The sequence below is a fragment of the Synchiropus splendidus genome, chromosome 2 (assembly GCF_027744825.2).
Source record: "Synchiropus splendidus isolate RoL2022-P1 chromosome 2, RoL_Sspl_1.0, whole genome shotgun sequence".
In the NCBI taxonomy this organism is placed as follows: Eukaryota; Metazoa; Chordata; class Actinopteri; order Syngnathiformes; family Callionymidae; genus Synchiropus; species Synchiropus splendidus.
In genome coordinates this window covers 12,323,372-12,349,442 of record NC_071335.1, presented here as the reverse complement: position 1 = coordinate 12,349,442, position 26,071 = coordinate 12,323,372, and the positions used below count along the sequence as shown (strand labels likewise).

At 43.6% G+C, this 26,071-nt stretch overlaps 2 protein-coding genes across 15 annotated transcripts; one reads left to right on the top strand and one right to left on the bottom strand.

The window, feature by feature from the left end:
• Nucleotides 1–437: 437 nt before the first annotated feature.
• Nucleotides 438–7,805, top strand: LOC128754161 (uncharacterized). Of its 3 annotated transcripts, XM_053856579.1 has the most exons (9): nucleotides 489–599; nucleotides 1,321–1,385; nucleotides 1,726–2,060; nucleotides 2,775–2,885; nucleotides 3,588–3,710; nucleotides 4,031–4,373; nucleotides 4,765–4,824; nucleotides 4,892–5,208; nucleotides 6,084–7,805. In XM_053856579.1, the coding sequence occupies exons 3-9, from the start codon at nucleotides 1,728–1,730 to the stop codon at nucleotides 7,632–7,634; spliced, it is 2,838 nt and encodes a 945-aa protein (XP_053712554.1). In that variant the 5' UTR covers nucleotides 489–599; nucleotides 1,321–1,385; nucleotides 1,726–1,727; the 3' UTR covers nucleotides 7,635–7,805. The 3 variants fall into 3 exon arrangements, with proteins under 3 accessions (XP_053712553.1, XP_053712555.1, XP_053712554.1); XM_053856578.1 differs by lacking the exon at nucleotides 1,321–1,385 and having other exon boundaries at nucleotides 438–599; XM_053856580.1 differs by lacking the exons at nucleotides 1,321–1,385; nucleotides 4,765–4,824 and having other exon boundaries at nucleotides 438–599.
• A 3,027-nt stretch (nucleotides 7,806–10,832) lies between these two features.
• On the bottom strand, nucleotides 10,833–24,832 carry lyl1 (LYL1 basic helix-loop-helix family member). 12 transcript variants are annotated; one of them, XM_053856446.1, is made up of 9 exons: nucleotides 24,785–24,829; nucleotides 23,108–23,203; nucleotides 22,595–22,643; nucleotides 20,643–20,721; nucleotides 16,535–17,651; nucleotides 15,713–16,098; nucleotides 13,190–13,956; nucleotides 12,179–12,276; nucleotides 10,833–11,843 (listed from the first exon to the last, which is right to left on the bottom strand). In XM_053856446.1, the coding sequence occupies exons 7-9, from the start codon at nucleotides 13,801–13,803 to the stop codon at nucleotides 11,371–11,373; spliced, it is 1,185 nt and encodes a 394-aa protein (XP_053712421.1). In that variant the 5' UTR covers nucleotides 13,804–13,956; nucleotides 15,713–16,098; nucleotides 16,535–17,651; nucleotides 20,643–20,721; nucleotides 22,595–22,643; nucleotides 23,108–23,203; nucleotides 24,785–24,829; the 3' UTR covers nucleotides 10,833–11,370. The 12 variants fall into 12 exon arrangements, with proteins under 12 accessions (XP_053712421.1, XP_053712423.1, XP_053712424.1 ...); XM_053856448.1 differs by having other exon boundaries at nucleotides 16,614–17,651; XM_053856449.1 differs by having other exon boundaries at nucleotides 15,713–16,045; nucleotides 16,614–17,651.
• Between the last annotated feature and the right edge of the window lie 1,239 nt (nucleotides 24,833–26,071).

Genomic DNA, 26,071 nt, shown 5'->3' with positions numbered 1-26,071 from the left:
TTAAAAAAAGTGTCAATGGGAATCTTAAAGTGTAGTTTTCTATTTAAAAATATATAAGTGAAATGATGAAAGTTGTGAGAATAATAAAAAATATAAAATGGCCGTACAGTGATGGAAACAATGCTCTGATCTCACATGCTGTGTTTTTAAAATTATATTTCCAGTTGCTGCTGGACTGCGAAAATATTTACACTGGTGCTACTTCAATGTCGGGTCTAAAGCCATCGTTAAGTCACGCGGTGGGACGCCGTGATGTTTCCGTGGTGTTTGCTCGACTTCACACCTCAGCTCACTGTCGGTTTTGTCGAGTAATGGGTGTGGTAAAATATGGACCGAAATGATTCATCGGCGCTGGAGGACAAACTCTCCGCCTTCTTTAGGAATGCGAACCAGCCTGTGCAGAGATGTTGACGATAGAGCTGCAGGTCTCCCAAATTGGGAGTGGTGAGACAGGTAGAGATCCATCAGATCGCAGCTTTGCAGGCGCATCTCTTTGGCGACCGGGTCGAGAAGGACTGTGGGAAATTTATCCGAACGAGTTCATGCGCTCACTAGACAATACATGAACACACCTGGAGCGGAGCGCCTCACCCAGCCTGGTAAGTCACTTGTGCTTCCCCCTCATTATTCTGCCATTTAATAATAGGACTAGTGCTCTACTGGGTCTTTTGTTTTAAAGTGAAGGAGCTCTGTCAAAATAATGGCATTTTTTTATTTATTTATTTTTAAGATTTAAGATTAAAAAGTCTTTGCCAGGATTGTAAAGGTTCATTTATGATCATGACATTGCTTTCATCGCTGTACTGCTTTCTTTATTCATCTCTCTTCGCCGGCAACAAGATTCTGTTTTTAGTTTTTATGATCTCTATCTTAGATTTAGAGAATTTAATTCGATTTTGTAGTGGACTTGTGAACTAAGTACATTTTCAGTTTTCCTTTTTTTTTTTTTTTATCTTGCTCACCACTGAACTGCAGTTCGGTCCTCTCCGGATCGTGTGTGTCTGCGTACACACATCTGATCCTAATGTAAATGTATGGTCACACTCTGGGGTGACAGCCGAAACGTTGTAAGCCTTATGACTCCAAATGATTTGTGCGGAGCCGCCAGTATGACCCTCGATAGAATGCTGTTGAACAGGACCGAGAGAAGGCTTGGCTGTGAAAAAGGGATGAGAAGTGAGCGAAAAAGCGAAAGCATGTCTCCTGTCAGTAACTGCTTTCACGACTGAAGTTATGTCTCCACACAACATTTGAGCTCTTCCTTGAACAGTCCTGCACACTTTGTCTGTCTCATTCTCTGCTCTTGCTCCTGTTGCATAGAGTCTGAGTGTTATTGATTTAAATGGGATTTGACTGAGCACACCCCCGAAGACACGAGGAAGCAGGTGAGTCCAGGCTTCCTGTGGAAAGTTGAACTCAAGTGCCACTTTCCTTTGGCTTGTAAAGCACACAGTTGGACACGTTGTCGTGACCTACCCCTGGTATGAAGGACACTCCCTTGAAGCTCCTAAAAAAAGATAAAATCAAATTTCTATTTCCGTTTATCATCGCTTTCAGATCATTCCACACATGCCAACCCTGTGGGTGTCAACCTTGAGTGTAGTTGTGGTGTTTGACACCTTTGATTTAGATCAGCATTAGGTAAACAAAAACAATGTAGTTGTTAACTTGTGATACTCATTCATGACTGCACTAAGTTCTCTTCCGCTCTTATTGTCCCCATAGTGATGAGTGAACACTCGAGACGGAGCTTCTACAGCTCCTCATCCCAGGACCTGAGACTAGTCCTGCTGGGGAACATCGGCTGTGGAAAGACCTCAGCCGCGGACACCATCCTGGGTGAGACGGCTCCGCTCACTCCAGGGGCGTCCAGGAGCTGCCAGCTGCGGCAGGGCTTCTCCCAAGGCCGGAAGGTGGCCCTGGTGGAGGCGCCCAGATGGTTCTGGAACGGAGGCAGAATGGAGGACAGCGTGAAGAAGGAGACGCAGCTAGCCACGACTCTGCTGGAGCCAGGGCCACATGCCTTCCTGCTGCTGGTCCCAGTCAGCCAGTTCACTGAGGTGAGCCGCGCATCGCTTGTGTCGTGTTACTGCGGCAGGATGGAGACCAACAAGCCTAGAAAACGTTCAATATTTGACTTCTTTTAATATGTTCATAATAACACTGTGATTAAATAGACTTCCGTGCCAAAGTGGGAGGTTCTGGAAGCTTAACAGCATCACCTTGATCATGACTGACTGGACTGCAAATGTATATAAACTATTTGATGTTCAGCTTCCTGAATTAATGTATATTTTAACAGCGATTTAAACTTGTTTGCACAGTAAATGAGTTAAACTGTATGTTCAGAACTGTGATAGTGTGATAGTTACTTTGTCTTAAACACTATATTTAAGTGCATATGAAACATAAGAGAACAGAAACAAACTGAACTGTAATGGAGTTGAAATATACCACTCTGGTTGTTGCAGTTGAGGCGTTTGTAGTGCGACTCACGTACCAGGAAGCAGCTGCATTTCTAATAAGAAGTGTACACAGTTGTGAGCTGCCCTTTACATGCAGTGTCAACTTGTGATCGAGCCTTTAAGTGTTTACAAAAAGGTTGCGCATCTTTCTTGTAGTCACACTTTGTTATTGTTTTTTTTTTCCCTCCTAAATTTGTATCAGTAATGTGCACATGCTCCATGGTGAAGGAGCCCTTGAGCAAAGCAAAAAACATCCGTTAATGAACCCATCTTATTGATCACCTGACTGAGAATCCTGCGTCCCCACAGATGGAGTGTCACGTCCCCGGGGAGCTGCAGGAGCTTTTTGGGGAGGACGTCCTGGATCACACCCTCGTCCTGCTGACGTGTGGAGACTACTTGATGGGACGAACGCCTGAGGTACCTTTGTGCTTTAATCTGTATCAGGCTTGGCATGGTAACGTGCTCATGTGGAGCTTCATATGGGAATTTTTAAACTTGAAAATGGCAGCTCTGTGTGACCGACTGATATAAGTGTTACCTCAGGAGAACGTTCACGAGAATATACGTTTTGATAGAAAAATACAAAATAGGATATCAAGTATAACAAGGAAAAAATGCATCAAAAATGTTCTCATGAATTAAATAATTCTGTTGTAAAAGAAGAAAATTGTTGAACAATAACACAATGTCCAACAATGAACTGAGAAGTCCCATGATGAACAGTCACATATTCATAACAAACTAACGACAGTATTTAACCCTGAAACATGAGAGACATTTTAGGTTTTAATCTGGACACCGACCCAGCAATATGGGGCAAGACGCACACATTCGGTGTGGCCTGTATGTTTTTGAAGTGTGGGAGGAAACCAGAGTTTGGGAAAACATACATAGCTTCCTGAAAGTCCCAGTGTTGTCTCAAGTCATCTCAACCCTAACATAACACCACCACCCCTCCCATTTTAGGTATAAAAACTCCCGTGCCAAAAGTGTGAGCGCATGAGAGCTTTACAGGAAGGTTCTCTTTGTGGGTTAGAAGCTTCAATGCAGTCCCTGAAGATGTTTATTCCTAAACTGAATGAATCTCTTCATGAATCTCTTTTTTGAAACTGTATCCAGAGGTACCTGCAGATGGAGCATCAAGGTCTGAGGCAGATCATCGACCTCTGTGAGGGACGATACCATGTCATCAACAACCGCCATAAAGAGGACCAGGAGCAGGTCCAAGAGCTGTTTGAGAAGGTCAGGTGGAGTCGTGTTTAACTTCACTATAGTTTACTCATCTCTTTCGTCCTGCATTTTTGTTGAAAAAGCCATGGGGAAACCATAGGTGTCCTCTTCAGAGGTCAAGGTCATTCATTTAAGAGGGGACCCGCAAGGTCGCAATGATGTGGCTATGTAGTTCCTGCTCTGGCAGTACAAGACTCTCATTATCTTCATAGCTGTGTTACAACAGCTCCTTGTTTCACTCACGCCCATGTGTGGTCAGGACCGGTTTACATGAATGGCACTTCACTTCATGACTTATGAGTTTAATTACTGCTGTGTTTCTCTGGCTGCAGGTGGATAAAATGATCCAGACACACGGCGCGTACACGAAGACGGCCGACGGGCCGCGCAGGGAGCGTGAAGTGAAACTGGAGCGGCAAGAACGTGTGGAAAGTTTTAGTGCCAGGCAGGAAGAAAAACCCAAACTGCTGGAATCCACCTACACAATGAAAGCCACTACTGTCATCGATTCGGGGATGGAGAGCCTGTACAGCCGCAGTCTTGAGAGAAAGAGGAGTGAGGAAGAACATAACATCCGCCAGAGTTTTAATGGGCTTTATTCTTCTCTTGAGCCGGAGCAAACGTCTCATGCCCTGCCGCAAGTGCAGAGGACGCCGTCGTACACACTGAACGCAGGTAAAGTCCAACTGCTTCTCCCTCTAGTGGAGAGAAAACATGTGTCATGTGATGACTGTGGACTGTCCTCAGGTGTGCGTGGTTGTCGGTCTAGACTCCCCAGTGGCTGCTGTTGGCTCCACTGTGCTTGTATAGTTCATAGTTTGTTGGAAAATACAAGATAAACCACACACTATTTTGTCACTATAGACCTGAGGTTATGGTCCAATGATCATGGAATTGCTGTCGCACTTTCTCTCTTCCTGCTGTGTGAAGCGCTCCAATCGCAGTTGAGTTCTCCTGATGTCATGAACTCTGCTTAAGTCCTCCTCAGCGCCCCCTGCTGTTCTCCTCCGCTTGCCTTGATGATTGCGACGCGCTGGGAATCACGTGATCTCTCTTCTCTCTCTAGAGGGAGCCCTTCTCTCACAAATGTCTGAGGAAAAACCAGCTAAAAAATATGTTTCCACTTGTAAGTGCTTGTTAGTTCGGGTTGTGTCATTCTCTGTATTTGCCCATTAATCACCTTCGATTTTCAGTTCATCACAGAATCAACAGCTTGGAGGGGAAATCTGAGGAGCTCTCGCCTGTCTCACCCTCCAATTCGTCCGTGTTCTTCTCCTCCGCCCCCTCGACACCCACGTCCGCCTCGGTCCCCAGGACCTACGCTGTGTCTCCGACTTCTTCCCCGTCTGCTCCAGAGCTGCGGCTGGTGCTTCTGGGCCGGTCGGGATCTGGAAAAAGCTCCACTGGCAACGTCCTGCTGGGGCAAGACGCATTTGAGTCACGCCCTGACAGTCTCACCCCCATCACGCAGGAGTGTGCGAAGAAGAAGTCCAAGGTGGCCGGAAGAAAGGTGAGCGTAAGGACACGCTGCTGTTCTGTAGAGCACTGAGGTTATCTTGCTACCCTCCTGTAGAAGGGATTCATCTCTTCTGACACATGACTCCAACTGAACAGAAACTTCTTCTCTTAAGTAAAAGCAAATCTTTCTGTGTCAATGAATCGTAAATGTCAGTCCCACATGCTCTATTTGTTTTTTAATACTCTGATTTAAACATGACGGGTTTTGAAGAACATGTACTGGAAACCTCAGAAACTACAATAATTGAAATATTGTCCAGTCTCACCTGATCAGATTCAGAACATGGCGACCACTGGTGGACAAGGAGGAGAGATCTATCTAGCCGTCCAGTCTGTGTTTAATTCTAGCCATGCCAAGTCTTACTGAGGTCATTTTCATGCCTGTTCCGGTGAGCACTGTGGAGTAGGTAGCGTTTTGTTTGGCCTCGTTGACCCAGTACCCTGGTTTGACAAGGAGGTGAGGAGTTTTATGACATTGGTGGCAGATGATGGTATACAAGAGGAGTTGGAGAGAGCCACTGAAAACATGCAATAAAAGAGCAGCAACTGGCAATGGTCCGTTAATATGGGCTTCTATGGATCGGTTAGCTGAGTATAAACAGAGACTCTTGACTAAAGCATATTGGAAAGTATTGATTATGAAATACAGTGACAGAAATAAAATTAACAATGGATATAATAGAAGATAAAAGTAAAAGAGACTGAGAAAGGTGTGATGGATCTGTGTTCAGTTAGTTCTCGGCATGCTCTGGTGTCTATGCCACGCTCTTGACTACAACCCCAGTGACTGGGATCCATCTTCCTCTGCCTAACCCTGGAGTTATTGTAAAACATTGTCTAAACTGGAGTATGAATTTCCTCCTGCAGGTGGCGGTAATTGACACCCCAGACTGGTTCAATTCCGAGCGCCCTCCTGATGAGGTCCGGGCTCAGATCTCCTCCTGCGTGGCCCTTTCCAGTCCAGGTCCCCACGCTTTCCTTCTCTGCGTCCCGTTAGACCAGCCGGCCAAAACAGAGCTGCAGGCGCTCAGGGCCCTGGAGGCGGTCTTCGGCCCGGAGGCGGTCCAGAAACACACGCTGGTCCTCTTCACTCATGCAGATCAGCTTCCGGAGCGTGAGAGTGGGGGCGTCGAGGCCTACATCGCAGATAAGCGTCCAGATTTGTTAAAGATCATGGAGAAATGCGGGGACAGGTTTCACATCCTGGAGTCAGGACCCGGTTGGAGAGGGAGGAGGAATGTGGAAGAGCTGCTGGAGAAGGTGGAGCAAACGGTGAAGGAGGCCGGCGGAGAGTGTTATTCATGTCCTGCTTTCCAGGAAGCAGAGGACAGAGTGAGACAGAGACAGGCAGAGCTCACGCGAGAGAGGAGGCGAGGGAGGCATGAGGAAGAAAAGCTGGAATGGTACGGACAGGTCGGCCCCTACATGGAGACGGTGGCTGAAGCCGAAGAGGAGGTGAGGGTGGAGGAGATGGAAAAGACGAGGGAAGAGGCGGAGATTAGTGTAAGCACCATGAACATCGAGAGCCTTCCTCAGATCTCACTTTCCAGCCTTTCACCTTCACTGCTTCAGTCCACAAGGGAGAGACTGGAGGCTGTGATGAAGGCCATGCCCAAACTCTTGGCAGACGGCTCCATGATGGTGGGTGACGGGGCGAGGAAGGTGTACAGCAGTCCAGTTTGGGGAACAGTCGGCAGCAGAGCTCAAAACGTCCAGAAGATGGTGGTGGACAGTTCTGTGTGGGAGAAAGTGGGATCTACTGCCGGGCACGTCTCCAAACTAGTGGGAGACCGAGTTCCTCAAGTGGTGGTGGACAGTTCAGCATGGGTCGGGTCTGGAGCAAAAGCAGCTGCAGCAAGTCCGATGTGGTCCAAAGTTGGTTCAGGCGCCAAAATAGTAGCAGAGAATTCGAAGAGGGTTGGAGCAGGGCTTGGAACAGGAGCTAAGAACTTGGCCAAGAGTCCTGTTTGGGGAACCGTAGGGTCTGGAGCGAAAACCGGCGCCAAACTGATGGCTGATGGGTCCATGAAAGTTGGCGCCGGAATTGGTGCCGGCGCAAAGAAGGTGGCACAGAGTCCGGTGTGGGGGAAAATGGGTTCTGGAGCCAAAGCTGGAGCCAAGGCCGGAGTCAAAATGGTGGCAGAGAGTCCGGTGTGGGAGAAATTGGTGACGGCGGCTAAGACAGTACCTAAAGTGGTGATAGCTGGCGCTGTGCTGGGTCTGCTCCTGGGGGTGTTTTTAGGAGGGGTGATCGGTGGAGCCATCGGAACTGCTGCTGGGTCAGCAGCGGCTGAAGTGGGTCGGAGGAAGCTGACCAACAAAGACACAGATGAAGTCATGGATAAGGTGCAGAAGGCCATGAGCGACCGAGCTGACGCTGCAGCCACACAGGGAGAGAAGGTGTTGAAAAGAGAGTGAGGTGCTTCTGCTCCAGCTCTGCTGCTCCATCATCTGAAGAATGTGATTTGATATCATGCTTAGATTGAGGCTGTCATCATGTTACCGAGTTGTTCATAGAAATATTCTGTGTAATCGAACTCTGTTTTCTGTTTGTGCTTGTCCGCAAAATCCTGTCGAAATAAAATTTAAAGGAACAAAAGAGGCTGGACTCTTCTTTGACTCTGTGTCCGATAACTTGTTCAGACTTCTGTTTTCAAGTTTGTGAGGCCTTGACCTGATACGGGCGATTTAAAAAAAGGGTCTTCGACAGAGATGAAATGTTACTTTTACATCATCAGCTGTGGGGTTTGAGGGCTTATCTGCCATGGGGCTGCTGCAGTGAATCATGTTTTGCCAGTAGCAATCCCATTTCGTGAAATCTCATAGTCTCTCATCAGTTCCTCCCAAATGTGTATTGGTATCTGACTGCACATATTTGCGAATCTCTTCCCGACCTGCGCCATGACACTCACAAGCCCCCACTTTGGCCCCTCCCACTCCTCCATACAGAGCGGTGAAGCGACTCCTTTGACCGGCAGGTTTGTACAGTGTGCGGCAGCTGAAGCGGTGACGTGTTTTATTAGGATACTCCTGGGTTATTCATGGTTTTACTGGTTCATAGTTTGATATTGAGTTAGCTCACTGTAAAATGCATCATATTTAGTAGGCACAAACCTAAAACCGTAAGATAATAATATGGTAACAGATGAGGTCAAAATGTTTCTTCACCATAGACACATGAAAGTTGTTTGATCTCACTGATTCTACTGTATGTTGTGCTATTCTGTCTCTCCATAGAACTGAATGGGATCCCAACAAACTGATCAAACATTTGCAACAATGATGAGAATCACCTGCGTGTGTTAGGATCAAGTATTTTGTTATTCTCCTTATATCTAATGGTGTGTAATGTTTATTTGCGCGTGCTGACTTTTGTCGTCACTTTAGGTTTCAACATGTTGGTGTGTAAGAAAACATCTCGTTCTCTGTCTCATACAGAAGGAAAAAAAAAGCCCAACCATGTCAGTCGTTCTCCGACCCGCACTGAAGCTGGCCGACTTTACCATCATGTGACTAGGTTGCCTTAAAAACCCTGCACTTTCTGTGACCTCCTTCGACGTTATAACATGTTGGCCGACTCAGCCACCACCTTTCCATCACTGGCTGCGCGTGTTTCCGGGACGTCTTGAGTAAGAGAAGGCCAAACACGCTCGCTGAGATACCAGCTGCAACTTTTACCCGTAACCTGCACCGTCCATCACTTCCAGAACCACATCCCCCCCGGCTGCCTCACACGCGACCACACACACACAGTTACACACCGCAGTTGCTGCTTCTGTTACATAAACCATAAATCTTGTTCTTCACCACAGCGCACACACACACACACACTCTCTCACACACACACACAATAGTCTTTCTGGACTGCATGAAACAGAATGTGAGCTAACAGTTTGTACCGGCTCTCTTGGTTTGTGATTTTTACGGCTCCCTTGTCATCTTTGCCAGCAAAACATTTTTTTCTAATTCAGCTATTCATCCTGCATAATGTGTGGTGACAAATTGATGTGGAAGCAGCTCAAATGTGTACTCGCTGGTCCAAGTACACTGACGTCTGACATCTGCCACCTCATTGTCACCTTGTTTAACCGTACAATTGTGCATTATTTCTCTGTCTGAATTGGTCAACGACAACTTCTCCTTCTCCGCACTCACCAGCTCTGTCTGTTGGCTTCTGCTGACTGCGACTGAATTCTTACTTCTTCTTTCCTTCTTTCTTATTCCCTTTTCCTGTCAACCAAAGTTCCTTCAGTGCCGGCAAGAATGAAGGCTCAGAGCTGAATGAGCTTTGAGCTGCACAGAGGACATGGATGTATTAGACGTGTGTGAGTCGAATATTAGCAAAGAATTGTAATTATGTGATTTGAATTCTTGTCTTTTTTCCCCGCCTTTCCTCTCGTGATGAAGAAAGCCTGTGGTGGACTCCCCAACACAGCTGCTACATAATGTGACAGTGAGATGGTCTTGACATACCTGCCATGGTCCGGTTGCAAAAAGTTAAGTTCAATTTAATATCGCACAATTATCCACACAAGTGTGCAATAAATTGCTTTAGCTTTGAGCTAGGCAACGGCTGGATGTATGTGTGTGCGTGTGCATGCCACCTTTAGTATTTAGTTAACCAGCACTTAGTCCTGTTCGTGGTTGCAGGGGGAGCTGGAGCCTATCCCACCCTACACCTGACGCCAGTCCATCTCAGGGCACACACACACCATCCACACACACACACACACACGCACCTAGGGGCAATGTTAGAGTGTCCAGTAGGTAAGATATCTTTGGACTGTGGGAGGAAACCGGAGGCCCCGGTGAAAGCCCAGGCAGCCACAGGGAGAACATGCAAACTCCCGCCAGAAAGGTCCAGAGCTGGATTCGAACCTGAGTGGCAGCAGTGCTAACCATTGCGCCAATGTTCCGCCACACTTGAAATATACTTTTTAAAATCATTTTTCTCTACACAGGAAACTTTTATATCCACACATCATGGATGAATGTGGATTGGTAATATGTTTGGGGTGCCGCTTCACTCTGTATGGGTCATGGGCATCAATACAGTACCAGTAACAAGGACTTCCTGGACTGAGGGGAGCACATTTGTAGAGTCCAGCGTCACCATGGAGACAGAGGGAGGAGAGAGTTTCGCACTGCTGGGCAGTGATCAGGCTCCATGAACCAGTGTCCTCATTTTCACTAGATATCCACTAGATGGCACTCTGTTCTCCAAAATATCTGACTTTGAACAAGTCTTCCATGAAGCCTAATTTCGTAGAGCGCCACCTTCCTGGAGCCTGCTGTGTTCAGTATATAGGTTGATGGTTGAATTCCCTCCAATGTTGATCACAACTTTTACTCGTCACTCACTAGATTTAATATCTAAATTCTTCTGTGACTTGAATCTGCAGCGTCAGGCAGCACGGCTCATCAAAGAGACAAGAAGCGACAGTAAAGCTTGTTGGTTCGAGCTCTGAGTCTTCAGGGAACTGGCTGGTGCTTCAGTGCTGTTTACAGAAGTCAGCATTTGAGACGTACAAATGTGTGTGTTGACATGAACAAATGAGCTGACGCAGAGGTTTTTGCCGCCAAAAGAAGAGGATGTCAAAAGGGGAAGAGAAAACACTTTATTTTCAGTCCAGTACGAGGGTGTCACAACAACTGGGTTGGTCTCCCACACTGTCAACTGCACACTTCTGATTCCAAGCCACTTTGTCTTGTTACGATTTAGATCAGGAAGCGTTTCCCACGTCCAGCTCATATTTGAAACGGCTGCTGTCTCTGTCAGCTAAATCATTTGGAGAAAACTGTAGAGGCAAATGGCACCAGTTAATTCCCAACTTGCTCATCATGGGATCAGCAATAGATGCTGTGTACGATGAGAGAGAGCAGTGATGTTAAGATAAGGATGATGGTGAGAACTGTAGGTGCAGGTTTAAAGTTTCACTCGTAAAACACACTCGACAGAATCAAAACAGAGTTGCAAAACAAAAACGCTCTGGATGACAGAAAAACAACTCAGAATAAATAAATAAACATTAGAAAAGCAACTTTGATGTAAGAAAGAAAACAATGAAAAAAGCTCAATAAGACTTAGTTTGTCCAAAAGCAAAGCGTCTCCTACCACACCGCTCGGCTGTCAGTGTGGCATAGCTTCACGTCCTTATCTGACCTTCACCTTCCCTAGAATTCCCCTGGTCACCACTGACGTCTTCCCCCCGAAGCTCTCCTCGCTGTCCGTGTCGCCATAGCAACTGGACGTTGCGGGAGAGGTGACCAGTGTGATGGCAGAGTCGCTGGAGTCTCGTCCTCGGCGGCCTGTGGTCAGACCGGCTCGTACCGTGCGAGGGGTGTCAGGCTGAGGAGGAGACTCACTCTCGAAAACTTTGTCGGACGCGTTGCTCTCAGCTTCCTCGCCGGCCGAGTCGCCGCCCTTGTCCTGGTCGTTGAGCAGGTTGACCAGGAAGTTGATGTATTTCACGGCCAGCCTGAGGATTTCGTTCTTGCTGAGCTTCTTGTCGGGAGGATGAGTCGGGATGAGCTTCCTCAGCTCGGAGAAGGCTCCGTTCACGTTCTGCTGTCGCCAGCGTTCCCGGCTGTTAGTGAAGACTCGCCGGGCAAGTTTTTGAGGAGGACCTGTCCGCAACATAAAAAAATCCATCAGTCACTCGACCCACAGTCTGGTTTCATGAGTCGACATCTCATGGAAAGATCAAAAACAGAATTATGAAAATATGGGAATGTACTTTCACAGCAGCTCTCAACTTCAAACACAGTTTTCTCCTTCTACCTATTCTATCTAGAACCCACAATGTACGAGTCCTATCTAAAAACGAGGAAACAAACAGTTGGAGTGGAAAAAAATTGACTCCGACAAGAGAAAAAAAAACCTTGGTTGTAGCACTGATATTATGTTGATGTTGACAGGCTTATGCCGCTATGTTTGATGATCTCGGTTTGGTGAGACTCACAGTCGTTGATCTCCATCTCAAAGTGGGACGAGGGTCTTCTCTTGAGTCGACTGTTTGCAACGACCCGATAGTTTCCCTCTGAGGGGCCCAAGAAGGAGCTGGAGGAGACAGAAGTGGGCAGTGTTGAATGTGAGCGAGTTGGTGAATCTCCTCCACAGCATGTCAGAGCTTCAACCTTCACCAGACAATTGATGGTGACGTAGCAGATGAATATGCTCAGCTGGAGCCAGATCCAAGACTTGAAGTCAGGACACGTCTTAGAAGGTGGCAGCCATGAAAAATCTTTGCTTAGCAGCTGAAACTTCACCCATCTTCTTCTAAGGCCAGGCTTCTCTCTCACTGTACCTTCACACCAAGTCAGTTCCATTCAGGCCACTGAAGTCAGGCTGATCTACATGTTGAGTCTCCAGCCTTGAGACTGTTTGGGACGACACAGTAGCAGCTTGTGTTTCAAGCGGCACATTTCAGGCAACACTTGACAGAATGTTGACGTAAACAACTCCATGCCGTGGCACGTTAACCAGTCAGAGCCAGATTTTATGGTGGCACATGCTCTTCCACCATAGCTCTACTTGACAGAGACCTTTATTTTGTGCCAGATGCTCCTTTGCAGTTGCACATGGCAGGAGCACCTCATGAGGGAGCTCGTGTCCAGACCAATTTGTCTTTAGCTGTGGGGCCTTGAAGGCCACGCGATGATAATCTTCAGTCATGAGCTACATTTGTTTTTCCCTGCGCCTTCCGACGGTTGTCTGCTGGACTGGACGAGGGAGCACCATTGCGTCTCTGGAGCCAGTGATCTCTTGACCTACTCCTGCTTCCTTAGAGAAGTGGAGGAAGGATTTGACCTGAGCTGGTGTGGCCTTCACTTCATGAGTCAAGTGGTCATAATGTTTTGCCCAATTTAGTGTCATTTTTCTGTTAAATTACAAATACATGTATTGTCCATTCTATTAAATGCTTAATATTAAAGACTGGTTTTGAATCACCAGGGGTTTCACCAGATCTCACCTGGTGAAGAAGGTGTGTCCTGGCAGGTACTGCTGAGGCAACATTGGTCCACTGGAGGTTGAAGGTTGGCTTCCTCGAGAACCGGTAGAGCTGCCTACCGGCAAGAGGGTGAGCCCACTGCGGTAGAGGTCCACATGAGGGCTGTGGATCATGGGGATGGGGTGCAGAGTGGTCAAGTGAGTGTTGAGAGGAAGGGGCGGTTTACTGTGTGCCAGGCTGATGACCGGGATGTGAGGGGGGAGAGAAGAGGAAGAGGATGGGGAAGAGATGGGAACTGGGGAAGGCTGGAGCGGGCTTGGGGAGGACTTGGCTGGGGCTGGGAGAAGCGGCGGTGGGGTGCAGACCGAGACCTGTTTGGACTCCTGCTCCGCCTGAGTGAAAGGCTCCAGAGCAGATCCCTGGTCTGCTTCATGGTCAGTCTGCTTCGACTTGGCACAAGGAAACTGCCGGTGTCTCTTTTTGGCGCGTTTGGCAGAGAGACGTGAGGGCTTGACGGGGTCCACCGGTGGGCTCACAGCTGGGCTGAGCTTCTCCAGGGCGGCGCACGACGGGGGTGAAGAGGAGAAGGAAGACGGGGAAGGAGGTGGGTCGGAGGGCCGACTCTTCTCCATCATTATGGCGGAGTCTTCTCAAGGCGTTCAATTCCAGTTATTTTCCTCTCAGTTTTGTCTCGACGTGTCACTGCTATCACATTCTCTCCCCAGTCACCATCATTTACTCATCAGTTCATCCAGGTGGTGAGGTATTCCAGGAGCAGAAAGATGTGTCTGTGGAGCAAAGATGATAAACATCAACGAAATCCACTTGAACATCTCACGTTCACTTAAAAACACAACGGTCACAGAGTCATTACACGCCTCGGACGTGGAGTGTGAAAGTAAAACTCTCAGTTCATGTTTGGAGTTGACGCAACCAAAATCTACTGTAGTTGTGTAATCGAGCCTCGGAACCGACGACCCAAAACCAGACTAAAGTGACGGAGGGGTCATTTCATCCCTGCAAAACCTTTCTCTATCTTTCAGCAGCATTGAAAAGAAGCAGGGACCATACTGTTGTCCTGACCTTACACTTACACTGTCTCTACATCACAGTAGTTTCAGAGAAAATACACTTGAAATAGTCTACGCTGGATGACATCAGAGTCTTGGTGTATATATACCTACATGTGCATAATATCTCAATGCCATGTTGATCTAAACTCAGCGTTATTGTTCTTTTGTGTGGGGTGTGTGTAGCTTTTTATTCTTCCTCTTTTCTCTCATCAACTGTCTGTATTCTGTATTCTGCTTCTTTTCACACCGTGAGTCAGAGTTTCTCTGATGCTGCGTTAAACTAGCATGCAGATTCTATCATAGTTTGAAAAAGTAGCAACCAAGACTTGGCGATTTTTACAAATCTGCAGATGAGAATTTTCCCCTGTTTATTGCACTAGAATATACAGCATTAAACATTTCACTTGACAGTGTTTACTCGTGTAAAAAACTACAGTACTCACTAATAAGCTTGTTGTGCTTCAAACAGGACCCTGGTAACTTTCAATATTATGTTTGATGGGATTACATACTAGAATATATCACAATGAAAAAAGAGCAAAGCAAAAGAAAGATGGAAAACAAACGACATGCTTATCTACTGTTTATAATCAGTAGTTAAGGTGGAGTTCACAGTGAACTTCAGGTGACTGCTCCAGGGTTAAATAGAGTCGGGCTAAACACGAATTAGTACAATGAATTATAACTGTCTTATATGCTTCAAATACGCATATGAATGATAAGTTTATTCATGGTCACTTTTGTTCCCTAATCTAAATTGTAGCCTGTAGTTTAGGGAATGTTGCGAAAGGCACAAAATGAAAAAGTAAAAATAAAACTGTTGGGCTTTGACTATGTTAACTAATATAGACTATAGTTCAAAATGTCACATGCACTTTAGTGACTATAACTAAATGTAAGGACTTTATATGTCTAGGACAACAAAAAAAATAAAGTCATTTAGTGGATGTATTTCATTGCACATTTTGATATTAAGAATTTTTATATATCTGTCTAATTTAATAGACAAATAAATAAACTTTATAAAGTTAACATTTCTGCAACAAAATATATGTATAAGACATAAAATGATACAGCTTAGGTAAAATATACTACTCACTCAGATTCATATTTAAGTGACCTGAGGACAATATTATCCAACAAATATCTTCTTCAAATATCACCAACATTCATGCGAAATTGTAGCCATTATATCAACCTTTGGATGTCAACACTAGCAACATAAATGAGATAAATTGATGATGATGATAATGTTCAATAAGTTAGTTTGGCATTCAATAACATATAAGAAAAACTATTATCAGTATTCCAAGTCACGCTACATGAATGTGAGACAATAAAATATGAAGCCGACATAAATACATATGTTTCATAAGGCATGTCAGAGTACTAGAGTACTAGTACTCTAGTAGATCAAGTACTAGTACTACTAGTACTTGATCTAGAAAGAAAAAAGCAGGATGATACTCACCCTACATTGTTGCGTCTCACTGTTCCCCTTGCTTGAAGTCCACGTTTCTTCAGATGTTGTCGGTGGAGTCCCACTCTCACGGTCGCCTCTTACCCTCCAGGTACTCCCCTCCAGCATTCAAGTGGTACATATCTGATAACGGCGCCAGACTCAGGGGCTCAAACATAAAATTGTGTTTTCTTTGGCTGCGAAGTTGATGAAGGCAATGAGACAGAAGATGAGTCTGTCCATCAGTCATCGCTCTGTGTCGCCGTCTCCTCTCTCTCTCATGGCCAGAGAGACTCAAGCCTCATGTTGGAGTCCAGCGGTGAAGCTCTGGTACTGGCTGGTGAGCTGGGAGAGAGCGAGGGAGAGGGAGCCATGTTGCAAGGAGAGTTTTCCGCTCCCTGCTGGACAAGAGGATGTGCTCGTACAATATGGTGGCGGCTGATAAGAGACTCAAAAGCTGCCTGTGGCCTGCAGATAAGGAACCTCCACCACACCCCGCCTCCCCCTCTACCAATACCAATACACATTTCATAACACGTTTGAACAAACTGGAGTCCCTGAATTAGAGAAGACAATTATAGATATCGGTGAGTAAATGAAGAGACAATGTTGTGCGACAAACACACACCACTGTGATGCACGTCCACACAAAGACAATGTTGCAGTAGAAGCATTTGGGGATTTACCAAGTGATTTACCAAGAATCACTGCTCAACAGAATTCCATGAGGTAATATTACATCAAAATAACGTGTCCCATATATATATATATATATATATATATATATATTTATGAGCTTCATAGTCAGCTTCATAGTGTGACCTCGAAACACACCTTAGAGGCGCATCAACATACTGTAGTCTAAGGCTGCACGTGGTTCAGGATTGTCTTTTAGAGGAGGTAAACCGCCAACCTTCAGACACAGTCATCACCCTCCATCTTCCTCCTTTCCCATCAAGTGAGTCTGCCTCCTCCAACACTCTTTGTCCACCACGTCTCCCCACTGAATGTGTCATGACCTGAAAAACAATAGGTGTTCTGGAAAGCAAATTATGAATAAGCTTTTTATACATGACCTCTTTAGTAACAATGAAGTATAGTTCTGTAGTAAAATGTTACTTGTCAGACACAAATGCGATTATTGTTGTTGTTATTCTCTCCTTGTCTGTGAATCACTTTGCATTTGAAGATAATGTGTGGTGATAAATTGTTAACTACATCTCACTTGTCTCAATCCCCTTGGCTGTTCAGAACGCACCTGATACATTAATGTAATAACTATAAAAATACATCTAATACATAGAGGGTTCCATCCAAATGAACATTATTTTCCTCTCTAGTTATTATTGTTGTTATTAACTTTTTAAATGAATACTAGGGAAGAAATTCTTGTGAGATTCTTGATCATAGAGCGAGCTTCTGGTTACTTCCCTTGAAACATCCTTCCAAAAACAAGCAATACAGTCACCCTTCAGATTTTTTCTCATGGCATTTCTCCCACACCTGTGCGGCCGACGACCACCATCATTATGGTAACTTTCCTCTCAAACTTTTCCCTCGCTTCCTTCCTGAATGTCCCTCTCTTAGCTATATGCTGCTCTTTGTACTCGCACAATTCATCCCGAACTCTTGTCGTCGCTCTCGAGCGGCCTCCGGGTCCGTTTTTTTTTCAGTCCCATATCCGTTTCAGACAGTCTAAAACACTGTATAAGAGCTTTACAGTCACCTGACCTCTGAGGTCCTGGGAACGACGGCAGTTTGCTGAGCAACAAATGTGTCATCGCCGTCATCTTCATTGTTTTCTTCTCAGCGGTCTGCTTATTATTGTTGTTATTACCGTGGTAACCACATCAGCATCGCCACTATACTGTAGACTTTCTTTTCTCTCTTTTGCATTCAGCAGCTGTGGTTCCAGTTGAGCACCAGTGGTTCTGCAGATGCAGCTTCTGGACTGTAACAATGAAAAAAAGAAAATAAATGTACGGTCCTATTATTAAACGTGATGGCAACTTTTTCATGAAAGTATCACAAATGGCCCCAAACCAATCGACACAACTACCAAAACAGCAAAAATATTTTATCTCAGTAAAATGGTACAAGAAAACCCCTGCGTTCTGACACTGTAAAAATTCCACTGAGCCTTTTTTGTCTTGCTGAAGTATAAAATAAAATAAAGAGGCCACAGCTGTGCTGGGACACATAACAAGGCCCAGAACTGTCGCTCTCTGGAGGCCTTCCAGGCTAACACAGAGGTCTTCCAAGGCAAATGGTGACATGAACAGTAATCTCTGTATCTTATCCTAGGTCTGCCCTGGGGTCTCCCCCCAGTTGGACATGCCAGGAAGACCTCACTCTCTTGGTGGACCAGCATAAGCAAGTAGCACATTGTTCATCTAAAGCAGTAAAATCATTCGTGAATGTATGTTTTGTTATCCAAAAAAATGTTTAAATTTCTTTTATTTTAGTTTTAATTAAATGTAGATTTTTTTATCATCAAAGCAGCATGTTTGGGAAACAACTGGAAAAATGTAAACTGTATAACTGTCCTTGAAATCATCTTATCAAGTTATCAAACTGGCTTTTAAGAAGATGCAATTATTAATTAAAATGATGGATAACTATGTATAATTAATTCAACTGAATGTTTTACTACCTTTGACCAGGCCAGAGTACAAAAAAAAGGAGACTGATAAACATGAGACACATACATGCGTCATCATAAAAGGTTTGACTGAGTACACACACACATCGCTGACATAATGCTTTGGCCAGCATCTCCCCCTAAACATAACCACCTACAAAAATGGCTGAACTGAACTATTACTCTGAACCAAACAAAAACCCAATTATAACAACCCAGCTATTTTATAAAATGCTGCCAAAATGTCCTAACTCTGTTGATTAAAAACTCATACAGGTTCTCACAAAGCTAGAAGTACGAGAACACACGCGCGCACACACACACACGCACATAATCTTAGGTCAAGAAAACACTCACACACTCCCTGAAGCAGGCTCCATGGCCGCGCTTCCTCATTGGCCTGTAAACACTATTGTGTGCCGAGTGATAGGGATCACTGGAACCTAATTGTTTGGGGTAATATTTCGCAAAGCCTTTCGGTGAGAAAGTGACCAACAATACTTCAAGCGCTGGTGAGGACGGACACTTTCGTCTCTCACATGCCGACTGCATGCAAGCGGCTCGTCACTCATTTCCTTCATCGCAACCATTGACATGAAAAAATCAATTGTGTGGCCCTGTCATTTACACCATGAATCAACGATATATTCAGAAATTTCGTGAATATTATATTATATCATATTCGTGAAATTTAGGAATATTTAGTTGAAATATAGGTTTTGTCTCTCAAATGTAGTTCAATTCAAGTTTTTTGTAAATATTCTGTTGAATATTGAATCCAATGATGGTGTCCCATCAATCCAAATCCTGAAATATTCAATTTAGTTGGATTCAAATTCTAATCACAGAACAAGACAAATCTGTGAATAGAATGTTTTTTTTCCAACTGATATCGCTCATAGTAAAGTGTAGTTCTATTTTGGTGATGCCAACCATAGTTAGTGTGACAGACTTGCCACATATGGATGGTCACACACACCGCTCCATGCTCAGGAAGCACCTGGCTCAGGCCGAGCAAGCGGACGCCAAGGACAGCTGTTTCCTGTGCTCGCTTCCCGGTTGAGCAGGCCAGTGAACGTTGAGGGGAGAGGGGTGTCAGTGTGACGGTGGGTTGGTTGAAGATGATTACAGTTTTTGGTGGCAAAGTTTTCCAAACAGGACGTGTCTGCCATGGGCACAGGTGTGAAGGCCGGAGCGGCTCACTCTCATGCGGACGGACCACAAGAACAAGGAGGAATCAAAGAGCCGACAGGACAGTTGCATTCAAGAGACCAGGAACAAGAGAAAGAGGTTTCCTTTATTGTGTCCTGTTGCAGATAAGACTTTCTCAGCTGGGGGGGAAGAGCCTAATCAGAACACAACGGACTCGATCAATAGTTTCCTTGAGTGCACACTAATGTCTCACCACACTTCAACAGCTGAACAACAGCCAAAGAAATTTTCTACAATTCATACAAAGGTCACTGGTCTCAAACTTTAGTCCTGCGGGCATGAAATTCTGCGGCCCGCTACTAGACAAAATTATTGCTCCCTCTGTAGAATGGCATGTGGTCAGGAGAAACAACAGTTGGCCAATGGTAGAAACCTGCGAGTGATACCGTGGAAGCATATATATATATATATATATATGCAAATATTACCACAATATGCCAAAATATTACCACATAAATTCAGATAGCACTCACAGAGAAGACAAAAAACTTACTACCAGAGGGCCAGTACAAGATTTCTGTCCTACAATGCATGATGGGAAATGTCACTCTCACAATACGATGACCCAACACGCTGTTTTTAAGGATAGGAACCGTGAGTGCAAAGCATATGTGTGGGGATGTAGCAGGATATTTTAAGCCAGGTGTGGTGCCTTCATGCCACTGAGCATTAAGCTGGCTTGTTAAGTTAAATGAGAATGTAGTTAAAATGTCAAATGTCATGAGAGAGTCAGAGAAATGTAAATATCCATTGACAACACATCAACAAAGCATGACAACAAAATATAATAGTTTGTTTAAATAACTGAGAACTTTTCACAACAATGTTCTCTTTCATCCACTAAAATTGCTGTACATAGTACATAGACCGAAAAGACTAAAAATCTGTGCTGATTAAAAAAAAACGAATCTCCTAATTTCAAGATTAAATATCTTTAATGGCTTAAACCTGTGTATTGTATCAGTAAAGGTGCATTACTTTTATTGCTAAGGATGTAAATTTCTTGAGGACGACATTTGCGTGTTTATGGTGACCCAGGATCAAGAAGACATTGTGTGGAACAGCAGCTTTTCATCTCGCATTTCTCACCATCAGCGCGGCTGTCGCTCAATTTCCGCCACGATATTGCATCTTTGTCGGGGTCCTGATCAGGTGGCCTACCCCCATCCTGCAATAATAGGAAAATGTGGATCACTTTTCCAGTCTGTCCTCACTTTTCAGTGTGAATCCAAAATACACACTTCCTCTGAACCTGCTTGCTTGTTTTGGAAAGCCATAACTCAGCAGTGAATAACATGTTGTTTATGACCAGACATGAAAAACATTTGTAGCTTTCCAAGTTAAAAAGAGAAATTAGTGAGCCACATTGATTTAATTAAAGTTCACCACCTCATGAGATTACAGAACTGAACCATGATCTTATCTATATCTGTCTATACATCATTATTCCAAGGGCAAAAGTTGTCGAGGATGAGATTCACTAAACTGGACATAAACTTTAAAGCTCTAGTGAAAAGGGCATCGCATGAGGAGGTTTTAACGATGAGTCAGCACCTGATTTATACTTGAAAGGCAATTCAAACAGCAGCTTAATGGTCATCATGAATGGATGTGACATTTAAAATATGCAAAAGACTCTGAGAAATTAAAATCATATAGCGTTATTGGTACAAATTAATACTTTAAAAAGACGACAATGTGTCGAAGAGAAACTGGAAACATGTTAATGAAAATAATGGAACGCAAGTACATGGACATTATTCAACAACGCTCAAATAAACAAGTCCACGAAATACCAACAGCAGTTTGTTATGTTCAAGTGCTCCACTAGATGGCGACAAAACACTGCACCGTCGATACGGGGTGCGCACTGCAAAGAAATAAGCAGCGCCTTTATCTCTGATTTAGCGGTATAATTTTTCAATGTATTCACACATTAAGGCAAAATTAGCCACATTTCAAATACTTAAATGACAGTCAATATCTAAATCATAAATCTAATTGTTAAATCTAAATCTTCTGACATACATTTATTAAATAGATAGATTAAGATGTAGAGATAAGGTTTAGATATAGATGACACATTTCATTTTAACACTTGACATTATTGTATATATGTCATAAATGCAGCACACCTCCTAATCAATGGAACATAGTGCTGGTGAATCAGTGAAAAACAGGAATGTTTCTGTCGGCACCTCCTACATCAAGGACTGCATCATATCTGCTCGGAACCATCTCCTGAAGAGAACCTGCGTGTATCTTTCAAGCATCAACATGTCATTATTTTCAACAGGTTTCATGTATTATTTCCCAAAGCTGAAATGTCAACTCCTTTTGAAAATAAGCCACAAGGGACAAATTCACAGAAGTGATGCCATACAGTAAAATAAAAGCAGGCAAGATGCAAGAACTAAATAAATTAATAAAAACCATAGGCTCTATGTATAAATGGGGGCATATGGATTCAATTGCGATCATTTACAGCACGCAAAAATTTGATTTCGCTCAAGATTAAGGCACATATATTATTATAAAAATAGCCTGTAATTAATCATCATAAAATACCAATTTGCATCATCTTCAACCAGGCTATATTTTGCTCTGAAATGGTCACTGAAAGTTCACTCTAAACAACATCATAATTATAAGTTTACTGTATTGTTCTTCATTCTACAGCGTTACCAAAAATTATATGAACAGGAAGACTGTTATATATTCTAAATATTTCATTTAAAAAGAAATTCCCTTGACATATATATATATATAACAAAGGGAATATGGCATGTTAAGCATAGCAAAAGATAAACTGCTATTGAAGCAAGAATGTTTAAATTTAAACTTTTTTGGTAGGAATTTGGTAGGGTCTGAGCAGCAGTGACAAATAAAGTGATATTTTTCTGAAAACGCTTTTGTTCACTAACTAAGCAAACCAAAAATTCCAGACACAAATAAATTACTTTACATTTCATGGTACAAATGGTATAAATAAATGTCAATTAAAACAACAACAAAAAAAAAAAACAATAAAGAGCACAAACCTCCAAGAAGCAGCTTCAGCCCACCTCCAAAACCCAGCGACAAAGCCTCCTTCAAAAGAAAAAAAAAATCCAGGATTCAAACGTTTATTTTGAACATGGGCAAACTAACAGCATTAAAACCATGACCTCCTTGAAGTAGAATGAGATTTAAATGTGACATTTATAAAGTGAATTAAAGTTCATGACAAGAACAGAAGAACTACTGTAACAGAAGAAATCCAGCAAGGGGTGCCGGTTTCTTTGGTCAGTGACTTTGACAGGGACATAAAGCCATTCCATAAGATTGAACATCATATTATTTTTTTATATTTCCAGTAAATAATATAGTGTGAATATTAATTTTCAGGTACAGGAAATGCATTTAGATGTGCTCATTTGACCCTTTATGAGCAGTTTTAAAGCAAGACGACCGCACAATACCTACGGCTGGGCCCAAAAACGCACAAAGGATGTTTTAAATTGAGCCCGACTGTTGTTAACCCGATGTTTGGAAACACACACTTGCGCACATACAGACGTGTTCTCTGCTGGTGGGCCGCTGCAGCTCACCACTCAGGATGTGGGTGGTCCAGACCAGGTGGAGGAGAGAGGGATTAACACCAAATCCGCCTGAAGGAGAGAGAAATGGTGAGCGAGGGGAGATATGCATGTGTCCACCAGATGTGCCTTGACACGGCCTTCGGTAGTTTATGAAAACCGAGAGGGACTGAAGACAACTGCGACAAAAATAACTCTTTCATGTTTCATGAAGCACTTTGCTACTCTCCGAGTGTGTGTGTGCGCGGCTGTATGTGTTTGGCCTTGTCGTCTGTCATTACCATTTTGACAAAACACAAACAAATCTTCACACACACGCACATTTGTTCACTCCTTCCATCCCCACAGGAACTTGCGCAGCGTGCTATTATACAGTATAAACCAGTGAAGACCACCTGTCAAAACATGTCCAATTACTGTTTGTGTGCTTCCAGGAGGTGATGATTCCCGACTCCCGACTGCAGAATGTCATTTGTTTTGGATCTAAAGATAAAAATTAGACCCTTGTATTACTCGAATGTGCTTTTGTCTGCAAACAAAAAGCAGACAAACGTCAATGTCTGCACTGCAGTCATTTTTTTGAACGTCGTCTCTTGGTAAGGAGCTACAGGAAGCGCGGCACATCTAATACAGACCTTTATGACCAGTGATTATTTAAAATTGGACCACAATTGGGCGAGTTAAAGTCAGCAAAATATAGCATTGGAGTTTAAAACAATCAAATGGGCGTTACAATACTGCTCATGTATGCAGCTGATGACAAGGATCGTCTTCCTCTGACATCATTCCACATCATGGATTGCAGTTCCTATCCCCTCTCTCACAACCTATCTTGCATTTCCCAACAAGTCACTTCATGCCGCCATCCATGAACCTCATTGGTTGTTTTCCTGCTTATCTTCACCTTCCGCATGCTTCATCAATAATGTCCTCCAATATTTTCTGTCCCCAAATTTCTCCACATGAAGTGTCCCTCTGAAAGACTTGTATATGACCGTGTCACTTCTAATGAAAACCTGAGCATCTCCAACTCCGACAGTCCAAACCATCACAGATGAGTCGTCCCAGTCCCAGCTCACACCTGCACCTCTCCACCTGCAGCATCATCCTTACTCGTGATACAAATCACTGCATCATCAGCAAACATCACTATCCATGGAGAAGCTACTCAAACCTCATCTGTCAATCTGCACCTCACCACAGCAAGAAGTGGCAGACACCTGATGCCTCTGTCACACAACAAACACCTCACACCGTCTCAGCATCTTTAGAATGAAAATCAGCTGCATTTAATAAATTAATTCCAATTTATAATTCGAAAAAAATCCGAGAAATATCTTAAAAATGGACCAGTAAATTACTAACTACTAACAATTACTAACAATTTCGGCTTTCAACGATTTACAAAAAAAATATTGTTGTTTCATTACAAAATGTTTTGTCTCATTTACTTAACAAATACGTTGCTTTTCAAGCTAATTTGCAGATGGATTAAGAGACGTTAGCTTGGAAGCTAACTTGAGCTAGCAGTTAAGCAATAAAATAACGATTATTTAAAAATATATGTACTTGTCATTGTAGCTTGAAGGCTTTCGCAGGATGATGGTTGAAAATAGTTCACTAACGTGACGTCTAATTTAGCCTTTAACTTACCTTAGCGTTAGCATCTCCAATGACGTACGGCGCGCTATGATAAACATGAGCACTGCCACCTACTGGTTGAAAATTGCAAGTGCGCTCCAACCATACACCCGTTTTTAGTATTTAACTTTAGTTTTTAAATATGGTGTGATTGCTTTCTTAAAATCTAAATATTAAAGCCGCTTTCGGTTGCATGAAGTGTTTCCTTTACTTCCACCCCATGGTTTTAATGTTGAGACTGGTTATGCTATTTAGCAACCTCGAGCTATTCCAAGGGCACTGTGTGACCCGGAGGACTACCATGGGTTCAGTACACTGGAAACACTGGACGATAAATGACATCCTCTCAAATACTTGTCTCATTGCTGAGTTTTCACAATAATTGCCAATGGTGTAACAAAAACAGGAATCACAAAATCAAACACAATATGATGGTTATTACATTTTATTTTCCATGGCCTGTGGACTACTCCCTGGGTCTCTGTGGCCCTGCGGGTGACCCCAGTACTTGTGCGACATTAAGATGACGTCCGATTCCAATTCTCTTACATTTAAAACAGCACATACTCCTAAATGCTTCCACAGTTATCTTGCTGTTGTGCTGGCGTCTGTATTGTAGTTTCTTTACTATTTTCACAAACCCGTTTGAGTTCTAGTAAAAACATTTTTTTAAGACGTGTTTGTCCAGTTGGTTGGCATATGTACTGCATTATCTCAGTGAAGAGTTCCTGCAAAGTTCAGTTGTCTCCCGGAGTGTATTTGTGTGTAGGCCTATAAACTCAGACTCAGGCTCGCGCCAAATCCATAAAAGCAAACCAGGTAAATATGTTGTTTTATGTTGCTGTATTGTAATTTCTCTCAAATAAAAAGAGCTGTTTTTACCAAAAAGGGCCTCAGTTGGATCCCATTTATCCTACAGTAATTGTTTGCTATAATAATCAGTGTCTTTTTATCCATCCTGCTTGGAGTCACATTCTCCTGAGCAGCATCATGGAAACAAAACCGTTGAGGAATGGGCACCACTGCAATGTTGCAATGGAAGACGCATAAATAGAAATTAAAATATCCAGGAATCATTGAAATAGAAGTCTCAAAGTTGAATGTCTCCCGTTAAAGAAGATATCGGGGCAACCAGCAAAAGCTATGGATAATAATGTTGGGACTTAAACAAATTAACTTAGATTGATAAATTGCATAGAGAAATAATTACCACAAATAACAGATTCATCTTGTATTAACTTTCTTTCACAGGGGAAAGGTTTCAATGCAATATGATGTCATAAGAAAAACATCCATGAC